At 52.0% G+C, this 24,781-nt stretch overlaps 1 protein-coding gene across 1 annotated transcript in view; it reads left to right on the forward strand.

The window, feature by feature from the left end:
• The window catches only part of TNFRSF21 (TNF receptor superfamily member 21), a 29,700-nt gene extending 12,769 nt beyond the window's left edge, over positions 1 to 16,931 (forward strand). Inside the window, exons 4-7 of the mRNA XM_042883470.1 lie at positions 6,290 to 6,555; positions 12,326 to 12,379; positions 14,694 to 14,913; positions 15,772 to 16,931. Coding sequence (XP_042739404.1) covers positions 6,290 to 6,555; positions 12,326 to 12,379; positions 14,694 to 14,913; positions 15,772 to 16,001 — 770 coding nt within the window. The 3' untranslated portion in view covers positions 16,002 to 16,931. The remainder of the gene's footprint in view (positions 1 to 6,289; positions 6,556 to 12,325; positions 12,380 to 14,693; positions 14,914 to 15,771) is intronic.
• The last annotated feature ends 7,850 nt before the right edge of the window (positions 16,932 to 24,781 follow it).

Raw genomic sequence — 24,781 nt, forward strand, 5'->3', positions numbered from 1 at the left:
CTTGCCTTGAGCTCTGAAACTGAAAATAATGATGGTTTTTTGTTTGCGACAGGGTGGGGAGAGGAAGGGATGGATGTTTCTCTGTGGTTAGGTTGTGGTTAGGCTTTTCCATATGCTGCCAGGTGCTTGGGTGTAGCCTTCTGGCAGGGCAGCCCTGCTTGAGTTTGTTGAGTAATATCAAAGAACAACAGTAGAGAAATGGCCTGCTGACCCTGAGCAGCACTGGTCTAAAGGATCACAGGGGAACTCAGTTCACAGAATCGCACAATGGCCCGAGCTGGAAGGGACCTCAAGGATCACGAAGCTCCAACCCCCCTGTGCCATGCAGGGCCACCGACCTCCCCATTTCACAGCAGCCCAGGCTGCCCAGGGCCCCATCCAACCTGGCCTTGAACACCTCCAGGGATGGACGGGGCATCACAGCCTCTCTGGGCAGCTGTTCCAGCACCTCACCACTCTCACAGCACACAACTTCCCCTGACATCCAACCTCCATCTGCCCTCCCTCAACTCCAAACCATTTCCCCTTGTCCTGCTGTCATCTCCCCTTTCCAAGAGCTGACTCCCCTCCTGTCTGCAGGCTCCCTTTAGGTACTGCAGGCTGCGCTGAGGTCACCCCGCAGCTTCTCTTCTCCATGCTGAACAAGCCCAGCTCCCTCAGCCTGTCTTTGTAGTGGAGGTGCTGCAGATCATCTTTGTGACTCCTCTGGACCCTCTCCAACAGCTCTCTGTCTTTAAGTTTGTTTCCAGCCTGCATATAGCTTAGCTATATGAGATGAGGGAAACTTATCCAAAACAGGAGAGTTATGAAAGCATGGAAAAGTCCTATGTGCTCGTGTGATGACCATCTTGGTGACTTTCATAAACAGATTGTGCTGAGCCAAACCCTGTGTGTTGTGGTGAGGCAGGAGATGGAAACGCGTGGGGAATGATGTTGTGTCTCGTACAGAATAAGCAAGTGGAAGTCAGATTGCGTGGGCGAAACAGAATTACAGGAAAGGTTGGGTGAAGGTGAGCTGGAGGCAGGATATGGAGTTCCACTGCAGCGTGCTTCTGCTTTCCATGGAGGCCTTCCCTCCAGCTTGGTGTCTTTGGAGGTGAGCTGGACATGTTTTCAGTGCTGCTGCTCACCTATGCTGCTGTGCAGGTGTCTGGCCATCCTTTGGGAGCAAGGCTGTCTCCAGCTGCTCTTTGTGAAGCTGGCTGCAGACGTGTCTGGGTCTGCCTGGTTGTGCCCATCTAACCCAGCATGCGTGTACACTCTGGGACATTGTGCTTACCTGCATGCTTATTGACCTTGGTCTTGTGCTCTGTCCTGTTGCTCTGGAGCTTCATGACCAGCCCTGGGAGCTGATCAGCGGGATCCTGGTGAAGTCTGAGCCATATCTAAGAGGCACTGCATAGTATCACTGTCAGTAACTGATAACCAGTTTCCTAGCAAACAACTTCAACTCTGAATTTAAACACAAAACTTTGACCTAGGTAGAAATTCAGGGATGATGATCACCTTAAAATATTAGGTGCTTCCATGCTGTGGCCCACCACGCTTGCCTGGGCACCCTGTATTGCTCAGATGCCACATCACATCAGTTCTGCTGGATGCAGCCTCGTAGCAGCTGGGAAGATTTCACAGCAAGGGCTGCTCTTTAATTTCAGTTTCTTTTGAGGTGAGCCAAGCTGCTTAATAAATGGTTCCACAGGTGGAATCCTTGCAGGATTAGTAGCAGGGTGGTGGGTGCTCTCCCAGGCTGCTCCCATTCCCTGTCTAGGAGCCATGGTTGTAGGAGGAGATGGGCAGGACTGTCTGTAAGCCCCCTGTGATGTGACCAAGAGCAGGCTATAGCTTCAGCTGTGGGCCACAGCTCTTGTTGAACTGTTCTCTGTTAATTGCAAGCTCAGAAGAGCTTCAGCATCATCCTGATGTGGCTGTGAGCACCCTTTGCATAGGAAGAACAAAACAGGTGGGTTCAAGCAGTATCTCTTCCAAGCTCAACTGTTTTAGTTGGAATTATTGGGCCCTGAAGGGCTTCTAGCATTGTCTCCAGTCTGAACTGACAGGAGAAGGCCCTGGGGTGAGGCTGGGGTTTTTCGATCCTTGCTCCCTATGGGAAGTCCCATGTGCTGGGGACAGGAGAGGGCAGGTTTCACAGCACTGCAACAGGAAACGTGCTGCTCTCCCATGGGCACCGTCCTGCCCCGTGGTGCACTCCAGCCCTATTGGTGCTCCGTGGGGTAACTTCGTGAGGGCTCTAGAAATATGAAAATAGTATGTCTGTAAGCTTATTATCAGCATTAATTTCAGCTTTGAAGAAGTGAATTAAGTTACTGTAAATGGCTCGAGGAGCAATACTTGGCAGTGTGCAGCGGCAGCTTGTCATGTAATGGTTTTAATCTTATTTTTCAGGGCAAGGGACGTAAATGGTTCTCCATGAGACTCAAGCCAAATCTGTGCTCGTCTGTCTTCCATATCTCTTAAGGGTTCTGTTTGCACGATATTGTAGTGGATATAGTGAACATATGGGGCTTAAACTCATTTAATAGTTACAAGAAAACGAGTTGAAGGTTCTTACAATATTAAGGTAGAAATTTCCAAATTCGTTTTCAATGGAACATTTGTTCTCTGAAGATTATTACACACCATTAAGTTCTCTGCTCTGCAGCACGTTCTGGTGCCCTGGGATATTTCTGCCAGAAGATACAAACATGTTTGTGGGGCCGCTTTACTGAATTGTGAGATCCAGTACCCCAGAGTCGGAAATGTCAGTGGAGGTGTCATAAATCCTGGCTGGGGATATCAGGGCACAGCGTCACGTCGCTGTGTAAAACCGGTGCGGATCAGGCTTTGACTGCCAGTGCAGCAGCTATAAACAGGGGGATGGATCAGCAGTGAGTGTGCAGGTGGAAGCAGGGAGCGTAGGGGGCTTTTCCCTCTTGTGGGCTCATCGTGCTGCCAGGGGCTGTAAACAGCAATGACGTTCTGTTGAGCAGCTTGCTGCACGGACCCTCCTCTGGATAGGGCATTGCTGGCCCTGCTCGTTCCTCCCATTCCTGTTTGTCTCCTGGTGCACAAGTTTTTCAGGGCTTTTCCTCCTTCTTATTCCAGTTAAATCTTTGGATTTGGGTTCTTTTCTTCAGACTCAGGTGGTTTTATTGTGCTGCTTCCAAACAGCAGCCTGTAATGCCTAAAGGCACTGGGTTGGTTACTGGTGTGATGTGGGGTGCGTGCAGCTCCTGCTCCCAACTGACAGCTTGTGTGCCTTCCAAGGGCAAGGAGCGGGTGACTTTGAGGCACACGCAGGTGACCTGTGCTGACGTGATGGCTGGGGCTTTGTATGAGTAAATGGGAGAGGCAGCAAGACCAGACCGAATGCCTGCTGCCAGCTGCATGCTGACATTTTATGGGCAGGAACATATTTCTCTTTATGTGCCTCAGATAATTACCCCCATCATAAAGCGTAATAGCGTGTTGGCAGCCTTTTTTGTTCCTTTATGCTGGGGAATATTTCTTTTGCCCCGGCTTTATTCTGAATAACAAAGATGGTTTTCCCCCCAACCTTTTTTTTTTTTTTTTTTTTTTTTCTTACTATTTTTTTTCTTCCCCTTCCCCCCCAACCTTTAAAACAGAGCCCTGTGGCTGTTGCTTTTGAAACACAGAGCTGGGGAATCCTTGCCTTGCTGCTTGAGTGTAAAGCTGCTTAAGAGGCAGCTCAGCGATGCATATCTTTGCTTTTAAGCCCCTTTACTGTCATGCTCTAAATGTGGTCGTTAATCTCTGTGTGTTGTTGCTGGAGCAGGAGGGCTCTTGGGGCACACCTGTAACTCCCTGATGTGAACGTGTGAGTGCCACACCACTTCCTTGAACATAGCAGAGATTGCATCGAGTCAACTGCTCTGCCTCGTCCCAGTGGAGGAAATGTGTTAGCAAAACGTTTGCAGCAGCACCTGGAGCCTTAAAACTCTCCCTGAAAGGAGAGATCCTCTGCTCTAGGCTGGAAGGTTGAGGTTTTACGCTACGCAGAAGCCAAACCGTCACTTATCTGTGATGGCTGGTGAGATATTGCCTGCTCCTTTCAGCAGTGAGCGGAGTCAAACTCTGCTGGAGAGAGAAGCAGGCTGCAGTCCTCAAGCTGTCCACAGGTCTTGCTCCTATCTGTCGGGGAAGGAGGCTGTTGGGGTTGCACTGGGAGGAGGGCAGGGATATGCAGAACCCCACGTGTGCTGTGGCGTTTCAGCTGCAGAGCAGTTCCAACACCAGTTCTGGATACTGTGAGCACAGTGGGGTTGTGGGTGCTGGAAAATGCTGTGTGGTTATCTAGCTCTGAAGTGAGAGCTGGTGTCTTTACATAGCAGTACAGATAAGCTTGCTTTAATAGAGAGAAGAGGGAGTTTGGTCATAAGTAACTCTAACAACCTATGGGATATTTAGCTGAGACCTGATGGGAGGTTTGGATTGAACTGCTTTAGATAGAAGTTGCTGAATTTCATACCAGCTGGAAAGACCCTGACTACAGTATTCCTCTGTGAGCAGCTATTTTTGCTGACAGACGTGTCCACAGATGGAAGAAGTAGTGTATGCAACCATGGGGGAATGCTGGCACATGGGGATACCCAGAGTGTGGTAACTTCTTGGAAAAAGCGAGTTTCATCTTGCAGATCCTTCAAGCCTCCCCTTTGTGGGGCTGTTTGAAACAGGGTAGTGTTCAGCTGGATAGAAACAAGACTGTATGAGCTCTTGTAGAAGAGGTATGGCTTTATTTGAAGGTATAATTTCTGACTGCTGAGCAAATGCAAGGCATGCCATTTGTATTGCTCCAAAACTCAAGGGATGAAATTCTCCTGCTCTTGAAACAAAGTGTCTTGAGCTTTCTGGGGGAAATCCTACCTTTTTGCTCTTTGTTGGGCTGGAACACCAGTTATGAGGGGCAGCTGAGGATACTGGAGTTGTTGAGTCTGGAGAAGAGGCTGAAAAGAGACCTCACCCGAAAGGAGGTTGCAATGAGGTGTTGGTCTCTGTTCTCAGATACAAGTGATAGGAAGCAGCCTCAAGTTGCATCAAGGAAGAAATTCCTCATGGAAAGGGTGGCTGGGCACTGGAACAGGCTGCCAAGGGAATGGTGGTGTCCTCATCTCTGGACATGTGGAATTTGGTAGTCATACTCATATCTTACAATCACAGAACGGCCTGGGTTGCAAAGGCCCATGATGCTCATCCAGTTCCAACGCCCTGCTATGTGCAGGGTCACCAACCAGCAGACCAGGCTGCACAGAGCCACATCCAGCCTGGTAGTGTTAGGCTGGTGATTATTTTAGGTCTTCTTTAGGTCTTCTCCAATCTAGATAATTCTACAGTTTAAATCTCATAGCAAATCTTCCAATCTTACAACATTTGCTTGATGCCACCAATCTGCCTGGAAAATTGTTCTAAATACAGCTGTAGGTGCTGCGGGTGCTGTGTTATGAAAGCACCATTCATCTTGATAGAGGAGCTTCAGTGACTCATCTCGAAATCCAGCTTCCATTCAAAGCTGCAGCTGTGATGCAGGTGTGAGGGTGAGCCCACAGCAGTATGGCAGCACTGGCTGAACATCAGGGCTTTCTGTGCTCAGAGCTTGTAGGCAGCAGTCACTGCACTTTTCATTTTACAGTGCATGTGCTTCCATTGGACCAGCTGATGGATTTGCCACACTTTATGTGTATACAGGGGTTAACGGTGTTGAACACATCGTGGGTCTTGACCTAATTGCAGCCTGCAGTACCTAAAGGGAGCCTGCAAACAGGAGGGGAGTTAACTCTTGGAAAGGGAAGATGACAGCAGGACAAGGGGAAATGGTTTGGAGTTGAGGGAGGGCAGATTGAGGTTGGATGTCAGGGGGAAGTTGTGTGCTGTGAGAGCGGTGAGGTGCTGGAACAGCTGCCCAGAGAGGCTGTGATGCCCCGTCCATCCGTGGAGGTGTTCAAGGCCAGGTTGGATGGGGCCCTGGGCAGCCTGGGCTGCTGTGAAATGGGGAGGTTGGTGGCCCTGCATGGCACAGGGGGGTTGGAGCTTCGTGATCCTTGAGGTCCCTTCCAACCCTGGCCATTCTGTGATGATTCTATGATGGGTGCTCTTATCTGCAAAGCTGTGGTCTGGACTCATAAGCTGTTCCCTTTTGGTCAAGTCTTAAAAAAAACAAAACAAAAGCAAAACTTGTCCATTTGAGAATGACAAAAGCTTGGCTGCAGGTTTGGTTTGCATTTCCAGGAGGCTGCGAGTCTCACCACACCTCACCTGTGGCTCTTCTGCCCCGCAGGCATCGACATCCTGAAGCTGGTGGCGGCCCAGGTGGGGAGCCAGTGGAAGGACATCTACCAGTTCCTGTGCAACGCCAGCGAGCGTGAGGTGGCTGCCTTCTCCAACGGCTACGCGGCTGACCACGAGCGGGCCTACGCTGCACTGCAGCACTGGACCATCCGCGGGCCTGAGGCCAGCCTGGCCCAGCTCATCAGCGCGCTGCGGCAGCACCGCCGTAACGACGTGGTGGAGAAGATCCGCGGCCTGATGGAGGACACCACGGCGGTAAGGCTGCGTGCGGTGCTGGCCTGCCTCGTCCATTGCCTTGCTTTGTTGAGGGCAGCCTGGGTGTGTGTAGAATCACAGAATGGTTGCAAAGAAGCACAGTGATCATCCAGCTCCAACCCCCTGCTGTGTGCAGGTCGCCAACCAGCAGCCCAGGCTGCCCAGAGCCACATCCAGCCTGGCCTTGAATGCCTGCAGGGATGGGGCATCCACAGCCTCCTTGGGCAACCTGTGCCAGTGCCTCACCACCCTCGGGGGGAAAAACTTCCTCCTCATATCCAACCCAAACCTCCCCTGTCTCACTTTAAAACCATTCCCCTTGTCCCATCACCACCCACCCTCACAAACAGCCGTTCCCCCTCCTGTTTATACTCTCCCTTCAAGCACTGGAAGGCCATGTGCAGTCTCTTGCCCTATGCAGTGGGAAGGGTCTGTGTGTACCATTCTCCAGAACTGCAGCAGCTCTGGCTTTAAAACAGTCTTTCCCTTATTTTTGGAAAATAATTGCTGCAGAGTATCCTATGGCAGAGTCTTGGCTGGGGGTAAGTTTTTGGGAGCACAGATCAGCTGCCAGCCTTGGTGACCTTTTCAGATTGTTTTTGCCACCTCTTTAGATGTTGATGTGCTTTTATTCTGGGGGACTCATTCTGTAGTGGCCTTCTGGAAAAGTTGCTAAATGTGGTGAGTGGAGATTCTTCTCAGTGTGGAAGCCACTGGGACAGTACATAGATTCAGGTGGGAAGGTCAGTGCAGGGTTCCTTCCCTCAAAGCAGTTGTTGAAACACTTCTTGCCGGTGTGGAGCAGGGGGTTCCCAAACCCTTCGCTGGCACAGGGCCATCCCAAATTGCCCCCCTCTGAGCAAGACTCTATTTTGCAGTGCCATATAACCCTGAATGGCTTTCTGTTTTATTGTTTTTTTAACCCCAGTAAAAATCACAGATTCTGTGTTAGTAAGGTCCTCAGCTTGTGTTGAGTTCAGCAGCCAAGTGCTTTATAGCTTGCTCCACTCAACTCTTGGTAATTAAGCAGTATGTTGCTTTCTCCTTTTCCTTGTTAGTGTAGGGTTTTTGTTTGTTTTTTGAATATAAAAATGCAAGCCTGCAACAAGATCGTAGTCAGGAGACAAGGTAGAGAAAATTTGAGTCCTAGAAGTCTCTAGTACGTGTGGGTCAAGTTCCCAGCCCAGGCTGTGTGCCAGGAGGACACGTCGTCCTTTCAGTCTCCTCAAGCAGGTAGTAAACTCAGTTCTCCTGGTTACTGTTTTGGGTATTACAGTAAAGTGCTGGGCTAGGACATCAGATAAAGTGTGGGGTTGGTTTGTTAGCACAGCGTCTAATGAGCAGACCTGGATTGTGCAGTGTTCAGTGCTCCTGAACATTGCTCTGCTCCAGCCAGGATTATCAGGTGCTCGTTCTCAAACAGTGACAAAATTGGGGTGGCGATTCTGGCAGCTGGGTTTATGAGGTATCCTGCTGAGACTTCTGATGGCTGAGAAGCTTGCTTAGACATGTGTCCTGCGATCTGAAAGCCCCGTGAGCTGATGTTTCGGGAAATAAGCAAACCCAAATCTTGTGGATACTTGTATTAGGATTTTTGGGCCTTGTGGCTGTTCAGCAGGGTGCCTGGTTTAGTGGACATAGTGCTAATGGGTTGACAGTTGAAATAGGTGATCTTGGTGGTCTTTTCTAACCTTAATGATTCTGTGATTGGAGACTTGGGCTGAGAAAACAGTCGGCCTCCTAGGGGAAAACCTTACTGAATGGCTGCAGTGACAGCAGGTGGGAACAGCAAATAATTGTATGGGAAATGCTGCAGAGCCCCTAGGGAACGTGCTGGTGAGCAGCTTTCTGTCTGTTAGGATTTGAGATATCTCAAGTGCTCAGTTTCCTTTTTTTAAGAATCTCAGTAGACAGAAGATCTTCAGCTTCTTTCTGAGAGGAGAACAAGCACAGTCTCTGCTTTGCCTGTAGAGTCTATACAGAAAGTGGGATTTTTTTCTGCTCTTTTAAATACACCCAGGCCACGTTCTCCTCCCATGTATCTGCTGGGACTTCTTTGGATGAGTCTATAATGATCCACCATCCACGTGCTTGTTCCCAAAGGCACCGGACTGGTGGTTGCACTGCAGCAGGGTGTGGGATGCTGGAGCACCTCGGGGCTCAGATCCTGCAAGGTATCGCCTGCCGTAGCCTGTTTCCTTCAGTCAGATTCTGCAGTTTGGGTGTTGAAGGCCCTCGGGGCTGTTCCATGGCTGTGAGACACGGGAGGGAGGCAGAAAGCCATGGGAAGCGTGTTGTGCAAGGGAGCCCGAAGCCCTGCGGCCTCACGCCTACAACTGAGCTGCATCGTGGCGGTCCCAACCGGGGCAGCTTATTGCTAAACACCGGCAGCAGACGTTGAGGTTTTGTTTGGGTTTGATTTTAATTGCTCTGGTTTGAAAGCCTTTAATTAGCGCTAATCTGTTTGGCTCTTGTCTGTCCAAACGCAGCCCGGGTTGGGGCGGTTTCTCTCCGTACCCAACTGGTTTGATCTGAAGGAGTCGTGGCAGGAGTCGGTGCTGCATTGCATCCCTGCGGCAGTGAGCCGAGCTGAAGCGGTCCTGCCAAAAGCACAGGCATAAAAAGAGCTGGTAGGGTTGTGTTGTGGAGGGGAGCAAGGGCTCTCATAAGCAACGCAAATAAATGCATATGGCAGCTAATGGGTCAACGCCAGCAGCACGAACCAAGGAGTGTGCTGGTATGAGAAAATGATGGGAAATTCCCATTCCTTGTGGAGAGCAGCTATAGCAGGGCAAGGACAAGAAGAAAGCACCAACACCCCCAACTGGTACCTGATAACACAGCTCCTGGACAGCAAATCAATACCCTGAACCCAGTCGCCCTTTGCCATTCCATTCTTTATTACATCATTGCCCCAGACCCTCTATCTAGCTTCCAGCTCCAGTCTGTGCAATCTGCAGAGGCAGAGCTGCTCTCTAGCCGTTCTCCATGCCCACGAGAGCCTTGGGGCTCTGACGTATAAATATTTACAACCGCTGATAACGCAGGGAAAGCAAATTAATACAAACCTCTGGAGCATTATGGTATGTGACAGGAAGGTTTTCCTTTTGGGAAAGAAGAGCTCTGCTGATTGCCTGGCGGCTTTTTTAGCTACAAAAGATTATGCTGGTTTTACACCATGCTGCATGAATTTAGGTTAAAACTGGATTAGCCCTCTGAATCACTCTGCAAGTTTCTGCAGCATTTGCTGATCCAGAAAATAGGAAGAGCAGGGTGGCTGTGGGGGAAGATGTTTGAGACACGTTGAGCTCCTGTTCAGTGCTCACAATGGACATTTTCTCTTCCAGCTCTTGTGGAAGGCTTTGCAAAACCTCTCCCCTTGGAGCATGCTTGCTGAGGCAGGCATGTGGCTGCAAGGGGGGATGGGGGGAAGGAGGAGAATTCACTGCAGGTCCCAGCAAATTGCAGTTTTGAGGGTAAAAAGGGAAAAGTTTCACATGGCACAGATGCAGAGTGGGATGTTTGCAGGTAGCTCCTGAGCAGCATCCATGAGCTGTGCTGTGTTTGCTACTGCAAGCTCTGCTCTGATCCCTTATCTTTGTGTTTATAGCTTTTCTGTTCTCAGCTGAAGCATTCTGGGGAGCTGCTGGAGGGAAGCAGCCTTGCTTGAGATGTTGGGCAGCAAAAGAAATAAATTAACAGCGGAGAGGAAGGCTGCAGCCCTGATCCCAGTGAGATTTAGGTCTGTGGCTAATTTCATCTTGCAGATAATCCTGTGAATCAGCAGATAGAGCAGAGGAAAAGCCCGGTATCGGGGATATATGGAGTTTTAAGCCATGCAGTTCTTGGGGCTGCTGGGGGAGAAGAGGATGCGAAAGCCCCAGCTGAGGCGGTGGCAGTGCTGCTTAGTGCCTTCTCTTCCCCTTTCACAGGTCAGAGCCTTGGGGTCGGGATGCTGGCACAGCAGTGTTTGCTTCCAGCCCTAGCTTGGGGCGGTTCTGGCTCCCACAGATTTGCTTTGTTTCCTCTTTGTCACAGCAGAACTGGGCCGAGGCCAACCACTTGGCCCAGAGCTGCGGTACAGAGCTGTGGCACGGAGCGGCCAGGCGCTGGGAGGAGTAGGGCAGGGTGGGTTTGCTGTGGCAGCGGGTGTTGCTGGTTTCTGGTAGGTCTGCACTAAACCGTGGGTTGGTTCTCAAGGAACCGACTCTGCTCTGCCATAGGGTGAGGTCTGGGGTGCTGTGTGGGGTGGGCCGGGGATCCCTTGGGCTTCTTACTTGCTCAGGATGTTCTGTGAGTGTGGGTCTGAGGGCTTTCCATGACACTGCTTGTCGCTCTCGGCGCATCCCCTTTGGTTCAGCCAGCCCGTCGCCCCTGCTGTCACTGCTAATCCCACCCTGTCCCCCCAGAGAGCTGATGGGACGTGACAGCCTCGCTTAATGGGAAATTCTCCAGTGCTGGAAGAGCACAGAGCTGTTAATCTGAACAGATCTCCCCTATGTGCCACAGGGAGAGCATCCCCCACGCCACAGCACCACCAGCACAGTGCTCCTGCACGCTGCCACATCTCCTCCCAACCCCCCCGAGCACCACGTGGAGCTGTAACAAACCTGGACACAGGGCTCCTGTCTGCCCGTGTCAACTTTCAGCTGGGGATCTGGGAATCGGTGACCTCAGCACTAAATTTATCCCATCCGGGATGACCGACAGCCACCCGACCTGCTCACCCCAGCACGTCCCTCTGTGGAGGTTTCTCCTCCCACCACAGCCCCTTGTGAGTTTTCTCTTACAAAAATAGCATCTGTTTCATCTGTGTTTGCATTGGGCAGGAAAAACCCGACCTGACCCCAGCTGCTGTTGCAGGCTCTGTGCCCAGAGTCAGGCTGACCCAACAGCGAACTCTGGAGATTTTGGGGGCTTTGCTGGGCAGGAGCAGCTCCAGCAGCATTGGAGGCTTGGTCCTCCCATGGTTGAGTACACTCATCTCCTGAGGCTGCTGTCACTTAGAGATGGCGATCGTGAGCCCTGCAGAAGTTGCCTGGAACAAGCAAGAACAAGAGCATCCCTCCTCCTCAGCATTTCTTCTGAATGTCGATTCAGCAGGTTGATAAATGACCTGCAAGGGTTGTTTTGAACTGACGCAGTCCCAGTTGGAGATCTGTCTGTGCTCAGGCTGGCACTTCTCTTTTTGTTGCAGTGGCTTTGATGACCAGCTGGTTGCAGCGGGGGGGTTGCTGGGAAGTGTCACCTCTGAGACTTTGTGTTTTATTCTTTTTCGCTCGGAGGGTGATGTCACACTGTTCACAGGTTGCCCAAGGAGGCTGTGGATGCCCCATCCCTGCAGGCATTCAAGGCCAGGCTGGATGTGGCTCTGGGCAGCCTGGGCTGCTGGTTGGTGACCTGCACACAGCAGGGGGTTGGAACTGTGAGCCTTTTCAACCCAGGCCATTCTGTAATTCTATGGTACAATTCTTAATGCCTATGCCCAGTCCACCCTGATGTGAGCAGCGCGGCTGCAGTTCGTCCCAGTTAATCTTGTATTGCAGTATTGTGAAATAAAGGCACACACAGCTGTGGCAAGCTTCCTGCTGCAGTGCAGTGCTTAACAGAAGATCAAAAACGAGCAGAGCATCCCAGCAGGATGGAGCTGTGCTTGGTTGCAGGAGGCTGCTGATGTGTCAGAGCCTCACATGGCTCCCTGCTGCAGGCCCTCTGCTGCTCGTGTGGCCATTCGCCTCTCAGGACTAACAGCCCCTGTCTGTGTGTGCAGGTACAGATGCAGCCTCAGTGGCAGACGCAGGACTGCTCGAATGATGACGGAAAGGTGAGAAATGCGGTCGCTGTGGAAGGATGGAAGCACTGCAGAGGGATTTCATTCTTTTTGCAGCCAGGGGCAGGGGCACGGCCGCTGTGGTTTCGCTTGAAATAGGGATTGCAGAGCTGGTTTCGGGCAGATGACTCACGGGCTGTGAATGGTTGTTTGTATGCCTGTTCCACGGGCTTCACCTCAGAGCAACTTCTTACTTTCCCTGCCCTTTCAAAACCTTCATTCCCACTTGCTTTCTTCCTGCGGTTTAAACATTAACACATCCCAGCATCCTGTTTGCTTTGCCTAATAAGCTCACCGGGGCTCAGCTATTTGGAAGGCTCCTGGCTCTGAGGACGCCTCCAGACAAATAACCCCGGGTGCTTTTCTAGCGTGCTTTAGCAGCTGTTTAATTAAACTCCAAATAACTCGCACGCTTCTGGGAAGTGTTTTCCCCTCTGCTGGGAAGGCAGGCTGGCGTTGGCGGTTTCCCCATGCCCTCTGTTTTGGGGTGTGGAAGGGTCAGCTCCGTTTCAGAGATGGGGACTTGGCTTTCCAGCTGGGTGTTAAATGAAATTGCAGAGGGGAGAAACAAACCTCTGCAGCCTGTTTGTTTTTAGGGGAAACAGGAGCATATTGCAGCTTGGAGAGCAGCCAGGGCAGTGTGTTCTCCCCAGTAATGGCTGCAGCTCACCGATGCGCTGCGTCAGGGAGGGAGCTGGAGAGGAGAATGCTGATTCTTTTAATTAAAAATTAAAGCTGACATTTATTTATAACTTGCCTATTGCATAATGTGCTGAGCCAGAACAATTCCTCCCTGTTTATTTTCAATGGGGGGGAAAGGAGGGGAAAAAAAGCCCCACTGAAACACAGCCCTTTTATTCCTCCACAAACAGGCTGAAATGTGAATTTGATGTGAACAGGCTCTCAGCAGACATGAATGTGGGTGGTGAATTCCTCGATGCAGACAAGGAGTGCGTGGGTACAGCCATGTCTGTGCCACTGGGGCTGTGCCTCCCCTGCATGGAGGTGGCTCTGCAGCTCATCCCTCATCCACACCTTGCTTTGTAATTCCTGGCATCGAATGGAAGCGCAGATTGGGCAGGAGTGGCCAGGTGTTCCTTCTGCAGGAGGAGGGAACAGGGCTGTGAGATGAATCTGGGGCGCGTGGTTGCCCATGAGAGGATGTGAGTGGAGCAAAGGATGTGGAGTCTGGGTTGAAGTTAAATAGTCTGCAGTCCTCAGAGCAGCCTGGTCACCTGCAGAAAGGCGTAGTGCTGGCCAGGGATGTGGGAATGCTGTGCTGAGCTTCTCCTGTGTGCAGGGAATGGACATTGCTTGAGGTCCCCACCCCAAGAGGATGCTGAGACACCAAGGGGCCACAAAGTGTTGGCTGTTGAAGCACAGGAAGTAAGATGTGGAGTTGGAGGGTTCAGATCTCCACTGATGTGATGCTGCTTCCCAGAGTGGCACTTCTGCCTCTCCATGCCTTTGTGGCCATAGAGCCGAATGCAGTCTCCTGGTTTGGGGCATGAGTGAGAACTGAAGGTGCTGAGATGCTGTTGTGGTCAACCCCGGGTCCTGCACTCTAAGGAGAGTCAGGCAGGATGGATTTCTCTATAACACATTAATGGGGTGCTCACGAGTGCAAGGGCCAGACAGGGCAAACAAATTATTAACTTGGAATGTGGCTCAGCATCCCAGCGAGGGAGGTGGGGGGGGATATAAATCAGGAACATTGTGTCCCAACAGCTAAAATCCCAATGATGCATGAGGAACCAGAGTCTGAGGCCACCAGAAGTGCTTTGGCATTTATATCATGTCAATGAGCATTGTCTGGGGATGTCACCAGGTGGGTGGAGCAGCTCTTGGTTGAAAGCACAGAGCCAGGCTGTGCCTTGTTTTTAGGGAATGAGAGTTGTGGAGTAGTTTTGGGTGGGGGACAACCTGCTTGAGAAGCTCTGCTTTGGGCTTTAGTAACCCCTTCCCTGAGCAGGAGAATGAGAAGCAAGTTAAAGTGATGGTAACTGGGCAGGCTGTCTGTGCGTGCCACCCCAGTGCTGTGGTTGCTCTTGCTGGGAATGCAGGCTGCTCTGCCCCCTGTGTGCTGTGCCGTGTGCTGTATGCCAAATGCCACAAGTCACCTCTGGGGTGGCAGGTCCCTAATGGAGCTCACTGAACGCAGAGGGCTCTCACAGGCGTGGGCTCTCATAGCTTTTTCTAGGGGTGGGCTGAAAGCTGCCGTGAAATCCCTTTGGGATGCAGGTGTTTGGAGCACCAGCTCAGTACGTAGCATCCTCACCGCTTGACTTTTCCTCCGCTCCCCTTGCAGCTGGAAGGTGACAAACTGGCACTGCCTGTGAGCCCCAGCCCGCTCAGCCCGGTGCCCACCCCCAGCACTAAACCTCCCGATGCAGCCGTCCTCACCGTGGAGCCCTCTCCTTCAGAGAAGAAATGCTTCTTTGTGGACGAGTCGGAGCCCCTCCTGCGGTGCGACTCCACCTCCAGCGGCTCCTCAGCGCTCAGCCGGACCGGCTCCTTTATTACCAAAGGTACCAAGATCACCCAGAGGGGTGGGGAGGCAGCAGCAGGGCTGCAGCAGTACCCAGAGTGCGGCCACGGCACAGCCCTGCCATCAGCACACACAGCTGGCCAGCGAGCACTGAGGGTGTGATGCCATTAAAGCAAATAACTGGGGGAAACCAGCTTTCCAGGATATGTTTATCACACGCTGAGTCAAGGCCGGGAGTATCCTTAGAGAGGCCTTCCAAGGGAAAACGCCTTTAAAGGGTTTTAACTCTTCGAGGTGATGTCAGAAGTGCAACGTCCTTGGATGTCTGTGGGACCTTCTGGCTTTTGGTCCTTGGGGATGGGTTATTGCGTGAGATGAGAACAGAAAAATGCCATTTTGGAATTCTTGTCTTCATCTCTCACCCTCGGCCCCACTTCCCACACCGTGCATCTTGAGATGTAAATCACCATTAGTCACTGCGCCTTATGAGGGCGTTTAATTTCCTGCATTTAATTTGCTGTGTTTAATCTTCGTTATCTTCTGGTGACAGTGAACCGCTGAGCTCAAGCGACCTGACTGATTTATGCTGTGGTGCAGAAGTGAAGCTGACCCAATGAGAACAACTCAAAATAGCAGAGTTTAGCTTTTTGGCTCCCCTCACCATCCCCTTACCTTTCTGTACTGGCCATTCAGCAGTTATTACTGCTGTGTTTGCTCTAGCAGGATCCCAGCTTTGGTGCCTCTGTCTCCATTCCTGAACGCATCGTGCTGCAGCTTTCCCTCGTTTCCCTTCCTGGTGCGTCCCTCTCCTGAGCAGGGAGGGGGTCGGGCTGAGGTCTCCGATGGGGTGCAGGCTTTCCAGGAGGCTTTTTTAACCCCCTGCTCCTTCTTCCTACAGAAAAGAAGGACACAGTCTTGCGCCAGGTGCGCTTGGACCCTTGTGACCTGCAGCCCATCTTCGACGACATGCTGCACATCCTGAACCCCGAGGAGCTCCATGTGATCGAGGAGATCCCGCAGGCGGAGGACAAGCTGGACAGGCTGTTTGAGATCGCCGGAGTCAAGAGCCAGGAAGCCAGCCAAACCCTCCTGGACTCTGTCTATAGCCACCTTCCTGACTTACTGTAGGCACCGCGCTCTCTCCGAATATCTGCTAGAACTAGCTTGGCACTCGTTAAGATGACCGACAATGCGCAGGCAGGTCTGCTGTAGAATCCATGGCCAGTATTTTCTCTGAGGTGTCCCTGGTTTCTGGAGGTGGCGGTTTGTGAGCACTGCACCTCTCAACCTTAACTCTGTTGCTCAGTTAAGTCTTTGCACCCTTTGCCCCCTTCGGAGTCTTTCTCTTGTTCCCATTCCAATCAGATCAGCTGATGCACTTTAAAATGCAGTAAGTGAACTAAAAGACCACGAATGCAGTGTCACCTCTAGGCACTGAGTCTGGGCTGCTCTGTAGCCCGTTCCAGTTCTGTCAAAGCTGTTGCTCCAAATGACCGTCGTCTGCTACCTCCCTTCCACCGGGAGTGGGAAACGGTGAAACACACAAAGCCAATTCTTGCTGGTTACCTTAACGCACCTCAGCTTCCTCCCTGGTTGACTTTTTTTAATGTACTATCACACAGCTCATGCTCATTGCTGAGATTTTACTAGCACGATTATTTATTGTACGGTTTTCACCTGGACAACGCATTGTGCTCCTATAAGCTAAAGCAGAAGCAGATGAATGGAAAGAAGAGGCTCAGTTCCACCAACCTTCCTGACAGTCCAACCAAGCGAGGAGCATCCTGCCTGGCCCCCAAAGGACAGCGGGTCGTGGCAGCACCAGGTCTGGGACCTGGGGACCCCGCTGGTGGTTCTGCTCTCCGTGTGCCGTAAGACTTCCCAAGCTATGCTTTTACACTTGTGTCTCTTGTTTTTTATACAGACGTGGCCGATAGGTTAGGTTCTCCAAAGGCCCTGCCCGGTCTTGGATAGTCTCTTCAAATCACACTTCACTTTTTATTAAAGAGAAAAGAAGGGGAAAAAAATAAAAGTTAAAAAAAAAAAAAAAAAAAAAGCTGCATCGTAAGAAGTCTGTCTGATTATATTTGCAACTATTATGCTCCCGTAATGAACAGTCTGTACTATGCTCCAATTGACAACATGATATGAGGGTGGCGTGTGCTGCCTTGTGGGAAGGGGTGGGAGTGGGGAAAAGGGGAATGAACTGAAAAATTGCCTTCCAGTGTACTAATTTATTAATAAATACTAGGTGTTTGTTACTTGACCTGACTCAGTGTTAACCTCCTTAACACCCTGCTTGGGGGCACTGAAGGATTTTGCAGTCAGTGGGGATTCCGCAGGGCTCTGGTTTAGGGTCACTTATGTTTCTCTAAATGACTTGGATGTAGGACTGGAAGGTGTTTTGAGCAAGTCTGATGATGCTGAACTGGGAGGAGCTGTTCACTCAGAGCGTGGAGAAGCCTTGCAAGAGATCCAGACAAATTAGAGAGCCAGACAGACACCAACTGCATGAGGTTTACAAGAAGTGCACCTGGGAAGGGGCACCCCTGACTGCATGCTCTGCTGGGGGGCCGAGGGGCAGGAGAGCAGCCCTGCAGAAAGGGATCCAGGGGTCTCGATCTGCTTGGAGCAGGACTGCTGGCTGTGACGGGAGGTGAAGAGGGAGATGGGGGTCAGTGCTGGGGGAGCTTCTCCTTCGGGCTGTGCTAACCTTGAGGTCAAAATGCGATTGCTTTCAGCTGAGAGCAGAGCCACGAGGCGCCAGGGCTGCGGGAGCACTGCAGTCCCATCCCAGCCAGCAGGTGCAGTCACTGTGCTGTGCAGCAGGGGATGCTGCCACCTGTCAGTTCCACCCCAGCGAATGGATCAGATGGCTGCTGAGGCTTCCCACGTGGGTTTTTGCAATTTGTTTTTCGAATGTGCCAATTTGCTTTCCAAAAGGCCGTTTGAGCACTTGGGGCTGTGAAGTATTCATTCTCCAACCTGCAGCTGCTGAGCTGATTCACTGTGAAGCACGGGCCTGGAGCTGCAGCACTTGTGTTAGCGATGTCCTTCCCATTGCTGCTTCCAGATGACACAGCCCTTGTTGTTCTGCTGCACAAATGGAAGCCTTAATGGGACACAAGCTTCTGCTTTATAATGCTGTCACTTTGTACACTTAGCTGCAGAGTGTTTTCTGCTGTGCTTCCCTTCTGTCTGGCATCAGAAGTTGCTGTTAGGGAAGCATACGGAGGTGCAGGATTCACCTCTGAGCACAAGGATCACAGAATCCCAGCACGGCCTGGGTTGCAAAGGCCCACAGCGCTCCTCCAGTCCCAACCCCTGCTGTGTGCAGGTCGCCAACCAGCAGCCCAGGCTGCCCAGAGCCACATCCAGCCTGGCCTTGAATGCCTGCAGGGATGGGGCATCCACAGCCTCCTTGGGCAACCTGTGCCAGTGCCTCACCACCCTCTGGGGGAAAAACTTCCTCCTCATATCCAACCCAAACCTCCCCTGTCTCACTTTAAAACCATTCCCCTTGTCCCATCACCACCCACCCTCACACACAGCCGTTCCCCCTGCTATTTATCCGCTCCCTTCAAGCACTGGAAGGCCACCATGAGGTCACCCCACAGCCTTCTCTTCTCCAGGCTAAAATAGGATCGATGAGGTGTCTCCTATGGAAACAGCACAAAGCAGCAAAAATGCTGGGAGGGCTGGAATGAGATTCATCTCGGGAGGCAATCAAGAACCATGGAGCTGTGGCACTGAGGGCTGTGGGCACGCAGGCAGGTTGGCTTTCGTGATCTCAGAGGCCTTTTCCAGCCCTAATGATTGCCCTTGGATGGGGAGGAGGCACTGGGCTCTGTGGCTGCAGCACGTGTTCGGTGCAATGCAAAGCAATGTAAGCATGGCTGCGTGCCCAACGTATGCCTGATTGCTAGAAGTGTTATTTCAGAGGCAGAACTGAATGCCATCCTGATGGTGAGGGGTTTTATTCCATGTTGGGAGAGGTTTGGAGCTGTTGATCCGCCTTGGGCATGCATTGGCGAGGGAGGAGCAGCCAAGCAGAGGGAAAGGCATGCATTAACGTACTTACTGATAGCTTTATGTAAGCACAAACCACCTGCTGCAGATAATCCTCAGTGGGTTCCTGCAGTGGGTGCCTGGGCTGGCTGGAAAATGGAAGATTTGTCCTTTGCTGACAAAGGTCCAAGCTAAAGCCATGGGCTCTACTTGCCAGAATTGTTGTTCCTCCCTCCCAGGGCACTGCTGTCCCATGGAGCACAGCCTGGTGCCATGCGGTGGCCAGGAGAGGATTCAGGTGTCTTCATCTCAGTGCACACCTGCAGCACCACTCTCTGCTTGGCTTACACTGAACGTTGGTCTGGTCCTGGCTCCATCTCCTCCTATCTCCCTCTGAGCTGTGACCTCCAACCAGCCTTATGCTGCGTGCATAAGCATTTCTGTGCCATAGATATAGGTATAAAAACAGGCATATGCGTGAAAAGTATTTGGTGTATCTGGGAGTGTGTGGAGGAAAGTTCTGAGAGCAGCTGCACCCTGCTATTTCCTGGTGCTTCGGGCGTGGGAGGTGTGAGGAGCCACGGGGCTGCTGCCTACACCCATCCTCTGTGCTTTCTTCTGCTTTGAGAAAATAATCCATGGGTGGGAATGTAGAGCACGGGTGGGTTTGTGACCTGCAGGCAAAATGCCTCGGGCTGTTCTTGTCCTTGTGCATGGCTGGAGGCACTGGGGGCAGCGCTCAGACCTGCGTGCTGCTGCCCCTGCTGCGAGCTGAAGGGGTGAAGCTATTGAGAACAAGGGCTTAGCAAGGCCAAGCTGTGAATATGTGGTGTGAAACACGCTTTGCCCTGCTTGCTCAGCCATGGGCACAGTGTTTGTGTTCCCGTACACTGGCCTCCTGCATGTGGGGACAGCTGGCACCAGGGGTTCTGGTGTTCCCTGTGGCAGAGCTGCGCCCATAACCAAGCCCTCTGCGCAGGGATCTTTCCTAATGTACTTTGCTCCTATGAATAACACAAGGGAGAAGTTTCCAGGGCAACTGGAACAGGAAAATGAAGGAGTCATCATCTATGTATTCATCGAGGATGGTTGGTGCTGGCAGCATCCCGGCTCATTTCTCAGAGCAGCCTTTGGGATGAAGCTTCCTGCTCACCATGCCGCTATTTAGAGGTTTATGGTTTCCTTCTGAAGGCCAATTTTGCCTTCCCAGCTTCCTGCCTTTCCTTAATTGATACAATCCAGAAGAAGGGGAAAAAAAACAAAATGAGGGCAGCAGCATCCAAATGAGTGAGATCTGCTGGAGTGGGAGATGCTGGCCGGCAGCTGGGGCAGGGACTGCGGGGTGTTTCTAGAGCCTGTACAAATGGTTGCCTTTCTTTTCCGCAGTCACACAGCATGGTTTCATGCAGAGGGTGGTGAGGCACTGGCACAGGTTGCCCAAGGAGGCTGTGGATGCCCCATCCCTGCAGGCATTCAAGGCCAAGCTGGATGTGGCTCTGGGCAGCCTGGGCTGCTGGTTGGCGACCTGCACACAGCAGGCGGTTGGGACTGGATGAGCATTGTGCTCCTTTGCAACCCAGGCTGTTCTGTGGTTCTATGATTCATAGCTGAGCTGGGCAGGAACCTCTGGGACCGTGTGGTCCCCCTGTGCTTCAGCAGAGCCACCCAGAGCAGTGCCCAACACCATGGCCAGGGGCTCCAGCAGGTCTCCATGAGCACCAGGCTGATGCTGAATCTCTGAAAAGCTGAAATATCCCCTGTGTATTCATTAAATATATGCTGTGAGTTGAAATTCTCCCCACGTATTCACCAAACGCACGTGGGCAGTCGAGCCATCCCCATTGCTCAGCGTGACCCAGATGCACCTTCTGCTGCTTCACACCTGGCTGCTGGTGATGCCCGCTGCTGATGTCCCTGTGCCCCAAGTGGTGCCACCAGGAATTGTGTCCCTGCATTGGCTCCTGCTCAGGGCTGTTGGATGTGGCTTTCAGCAGGCTGCACGGAGACATCTTTACCTCTTGGTTGATGATATGTTTGTTATACATCACTGCAAAAATTGGCAGTCGGAGGGAACTGCAGCACAGGAGCCAGGCTGATGCACCCCAGGAGGCATCTGAAGGTGAAACCAACCCAGGCTGACTCCTTTCTTGTTTCTGCCCTGCAAAAATGTCCTCTGCAGCGATCCTAAATTTGGGTCCTCCTCCATCCAGCAGATTTGCTGGGACCATTTTCACATAACTTGATAAAAACGTTTCATCGGTCCTCATCCCAAATCTTCTCCAAAATAGAAAAGTGTGAAGTAGCCAAACATATTTAATGTGGTTTTGTTGTTCTTCTGACTACAGCCACTTACAATGAAAAGCTTTCATGCTGGGACACTGAGCGATCCTCCCACCCTCAGGGAGCAGAGTGGTCACACAGGTTGTGGTCTCTGTCTCCCCTCTGCTTTGTGGGACCCCCAGAAGTGCCATGCAGAGGCAGGAGCCCCAGCTTGTGAGCAGCACCACCAATTATGAGCTGAGCCAGGCACAGCTGCTGCCCAAACGTCTGCCCACTAAGCAGGTTGTTGGATCACGCCGGAGGAAGTGGAGATGCACTTCTAGGTCCTCCTTAGCCCAAGGGTATGGCTCAACAGGAGCCAACCTGCCTCCTGCTCTCTGGAAGCCTTCCACCTCTGTGCAGCTACAGACCTGGCTTCAATGCCAGGAGAGGAAAATTTCCTTTTTATTGTTGGAAACATCATTGTTCCTCAGCTTGCCTCATCAGTAACCTCAGAGTGCCCTGTGTCCAAGCCAAAGGACTTCAGTGTTGCTGTAAAAATGCACCATATTCTCCTGTTTTCTTCCTTTCCTCTTCAGTACTGAGTTGGGGAGGGATTGAAGTTGGCCTTTAGGACTTTGAAGCTGTAGGAGGCTATGAGTCACACCAAGAGGAGCCCCTGCTGGGTATAAGGAGGAACGTTTTCTCGCTGAGTGCAGAGGTGGCTCAAAGAGATGGGGCCATCTCCATCCCTGGGGGGGTTTGAGACATGACCACACAAAGCCCTGAGCAACCCCACCTGCCCCAGAGCTGGCACTGCTTGTGCTGGGAACCCCTGCACGATCCCTATGAACCACGTGGTTCTCTCTTTGCTTTCCCTGTATGGTACAGTGCCATCCAGAGTGCTCTGCTAAAAACACTGAATGTGTTTTGCTGGAAACACAGCAGTGCAATAGGTGCAACCTAGAGCTGGGATCTGCCTGGCTCCTCCAGGCTCACAAAGCTGTGTGTCTTCTGCAGAGCATGGGCACGTGAGGTTTGTGCTGTGTATGATAAGAGCAGCATGCAGGTAGGCAGTAAGGAGATTGAGGAAGAGATGAGCAGCTTTGTCTAAGAGATGTTTATGGAAGGCAGTTTCTGAAGCAGAGATTTCATACCACGACTTGCGTGGCACAACCATCCTGCTCACAGCATTGCTCCAGCAATGGAAATCCCACATCTGCCCTGGGAAACCATCCACAAGAAAGGCAGAATATTATCTTTCCCATTTTTCAAGCCGAGAACCAAGCTCACGAATCACTGAACATCTCAAGGAAGGGTCCTCCGTGTGAAATGCGGTGACAGAGTGGTCGCAGTGGGCCCAGGCACTGTGCTGGAGCTCCCTCTGGCCGCGGCCCATCCCCATGGCTGCCCCTGGGTGAGCAGGAGGGCCAGCAGGGTGACGTTTGGGTGAAAACTTGACCCACTCAGCTGTGTTTTGGGACAGTAAAGAGGAAGATGCTGGGCTGATGTGACGAGGTTTGGGTGGAGGGAAGGTGTCTTTAGCTAGAGTGAAGCAGTGAGAGCAGTAGGCAACGAGGTGTATTCATCTCCCTGATGGTGAGTCTGTTCTGCTTGCCCCACTCAGCAACTGCACCCCAGGGAGCCCTCCAGCTATGGGACTGTGAAGAAGCCCTGTTGGAGTGGCCGAGGGGACCCTGCATGCCATCAGAATCACCTGAAATGAACCCTCTGTGCAGCTCCTGGAAAACAAGTTGCACAATTAGCGCTGCAGCGTTAACGAATGCTGACACAGCACTGCTAATTATAGAGCTCAAGGAAGCACTGCACCGTTAGCACTTCTTGGGCAAATCTGTCAGATGTGCGTACTGCACTGATCTGCAGGGCTCAGAGCTGCTCCCAGAGAATGGATGGAGGTCACAGCAAGAGGCCGTGGGGACCTGCTCTGCAATGGCAGGGAAATGCAGCCCTGCAGTGAGCTGTGGGCTCATGTGCTGCAAGGCAAGGAGCTCCTGCCAGTACCTGAAAGGAGCGTAAAAACAGGAGGGGGAACGGCTGTTTGTGAGGGTGGATGGTGATGGGACAAGGGGAATGGTTTTAAAGTGAGACAGGGGAGGTTTGGGTTGGATATGAGGAGGAAGTTTTTCCCCCCGAGGGTGGTGAGGCACTGGCACAGGTTGCCCAAGGAGGCTGTGGATGCCCCATCCCTGCAGGCATTCAAGGCCAGGCTGGATGTGGCTCTGGGCAGCCTGGGCTGCTGGTTGGCAACCTGCACACAGCAGGGGTTGGGACTGGAGGAGCGCTGTGGGCCTTTGCAACCCAGGCCATGCTGGGATTCTATGATTCCCACCACCCACAAGTGTTTCTGGTCTCTGTGCTTCCACCAAGAGAGAAGGGAATAGCCTGAGTGCAACCTGCTGCTGTCTGTGACCTCCATCACTGAGCCAGCAGCGTCTGAGCACCATTTCTCTCTAAATGTGCAGCTCTCTCCTTACAGGGGAGAAATTTAAGATAAAAAGAAATGAATGTGTTCAGATCAGAGCAACCCCCAGTTGTCCTTTGCTTGCTGATTTTAGAGGGTTGCTACCACATTAAAATCCTCCCTGCCATCCTCCTCACTGCAGTGCCCCCACGGCCCGTTGTGCTCCCACACCTCGTACTGTGGGTAACATCCACGACCACTGAGCACTGAAGCTCCCACAGTGGGTCAGATCCAGTCCTCACACCCCAGGCTGTGCTGGGCAGGGAACCAAGGCCAGAACCTTTCCAACTGCAGGGATTCTGTGATTCTATGATCGCATGCCACTGCCTGACTTGGCAGCTGGGTGTGTGGGTGTCAGTGAGCTCCGGAACAAAGCAATCACATCCACGGTGTTTGGTGGGCACAGGCAATGCCATGGAGCATTCGTTAAAGGTGCCACTTAGGGAGCAATTTCCCATCTGCAGAAGTTAATAGCGTTAAAACCGCCACTCGGCTCCCGCAAATGTGGCTTTACGCTGCAAATCTCTTTGAGACTCATAATTCAATCCTATTTGGGAACAAGTTCCTTAGATTTAGAGCAATGAATATTTAAATGTGAGCAGTTGAACCGTTTTCAATTTCTGACATCGTTGGTGAATGAAAAACTGAACATGAGCCAGCAGTGTGCTCATGCAGCTTGGAAAGCAAATGGCATCCTGGGCTCCATCAGCAGAGGGGTGGCCAGCAGGGACAGGGAGGTGATCGTCCCCCTCTGCTCTGCCATCATGAGGCCCCATCTGCAGCACTGCGTCCAGGTCTGGGGGCCCCAGTACAAGAAAGACAGGGAGCTGTTGGAGAGGGTCCAGAAGAGCTACAGAGATGATCAGGGGACTGCAGCACCTCCCTACAAAGACAGGCTGAGGGAGCTGGGCTTCAGCATGGAGAAGAGAAGCTGCAGGGTGACCTCAGTGCAGCCTGCAGTACCTAAAGGGAGCCTGCAGACAGGAGGGGAGTCAGCTCTTGGAAAGGGGAGATGGCAGCAGGACAAGGGGAAATGGTTTGGAGTTGAGGGAGGGCAGATGGAGGTTGGATGTCAGGGGGAAGTTGTGTGCTGTGAGAGTGGTGAGGTGCTGGAACAGCTGCCCAGAGAGGCTGTGATGCCCCGTCCATCCCTGGAGGT

This window comes from Lagopus leucura, unplaced genomic scaffold (genome assembly GCF_019238085.1).
Source record: "Lagopus leucura isolate 7727_CA_CO unplaced genomic scaffold, USGS_WTPT01 Super-Scaffold_100038, whole genome shotgun sequence".
NCBI classification, from domain to species: Eukaryota; Metazoa; Chordata; class Aves; order Galliformes; family Phasianidae; genus Lagopus; species Lagopus leucura.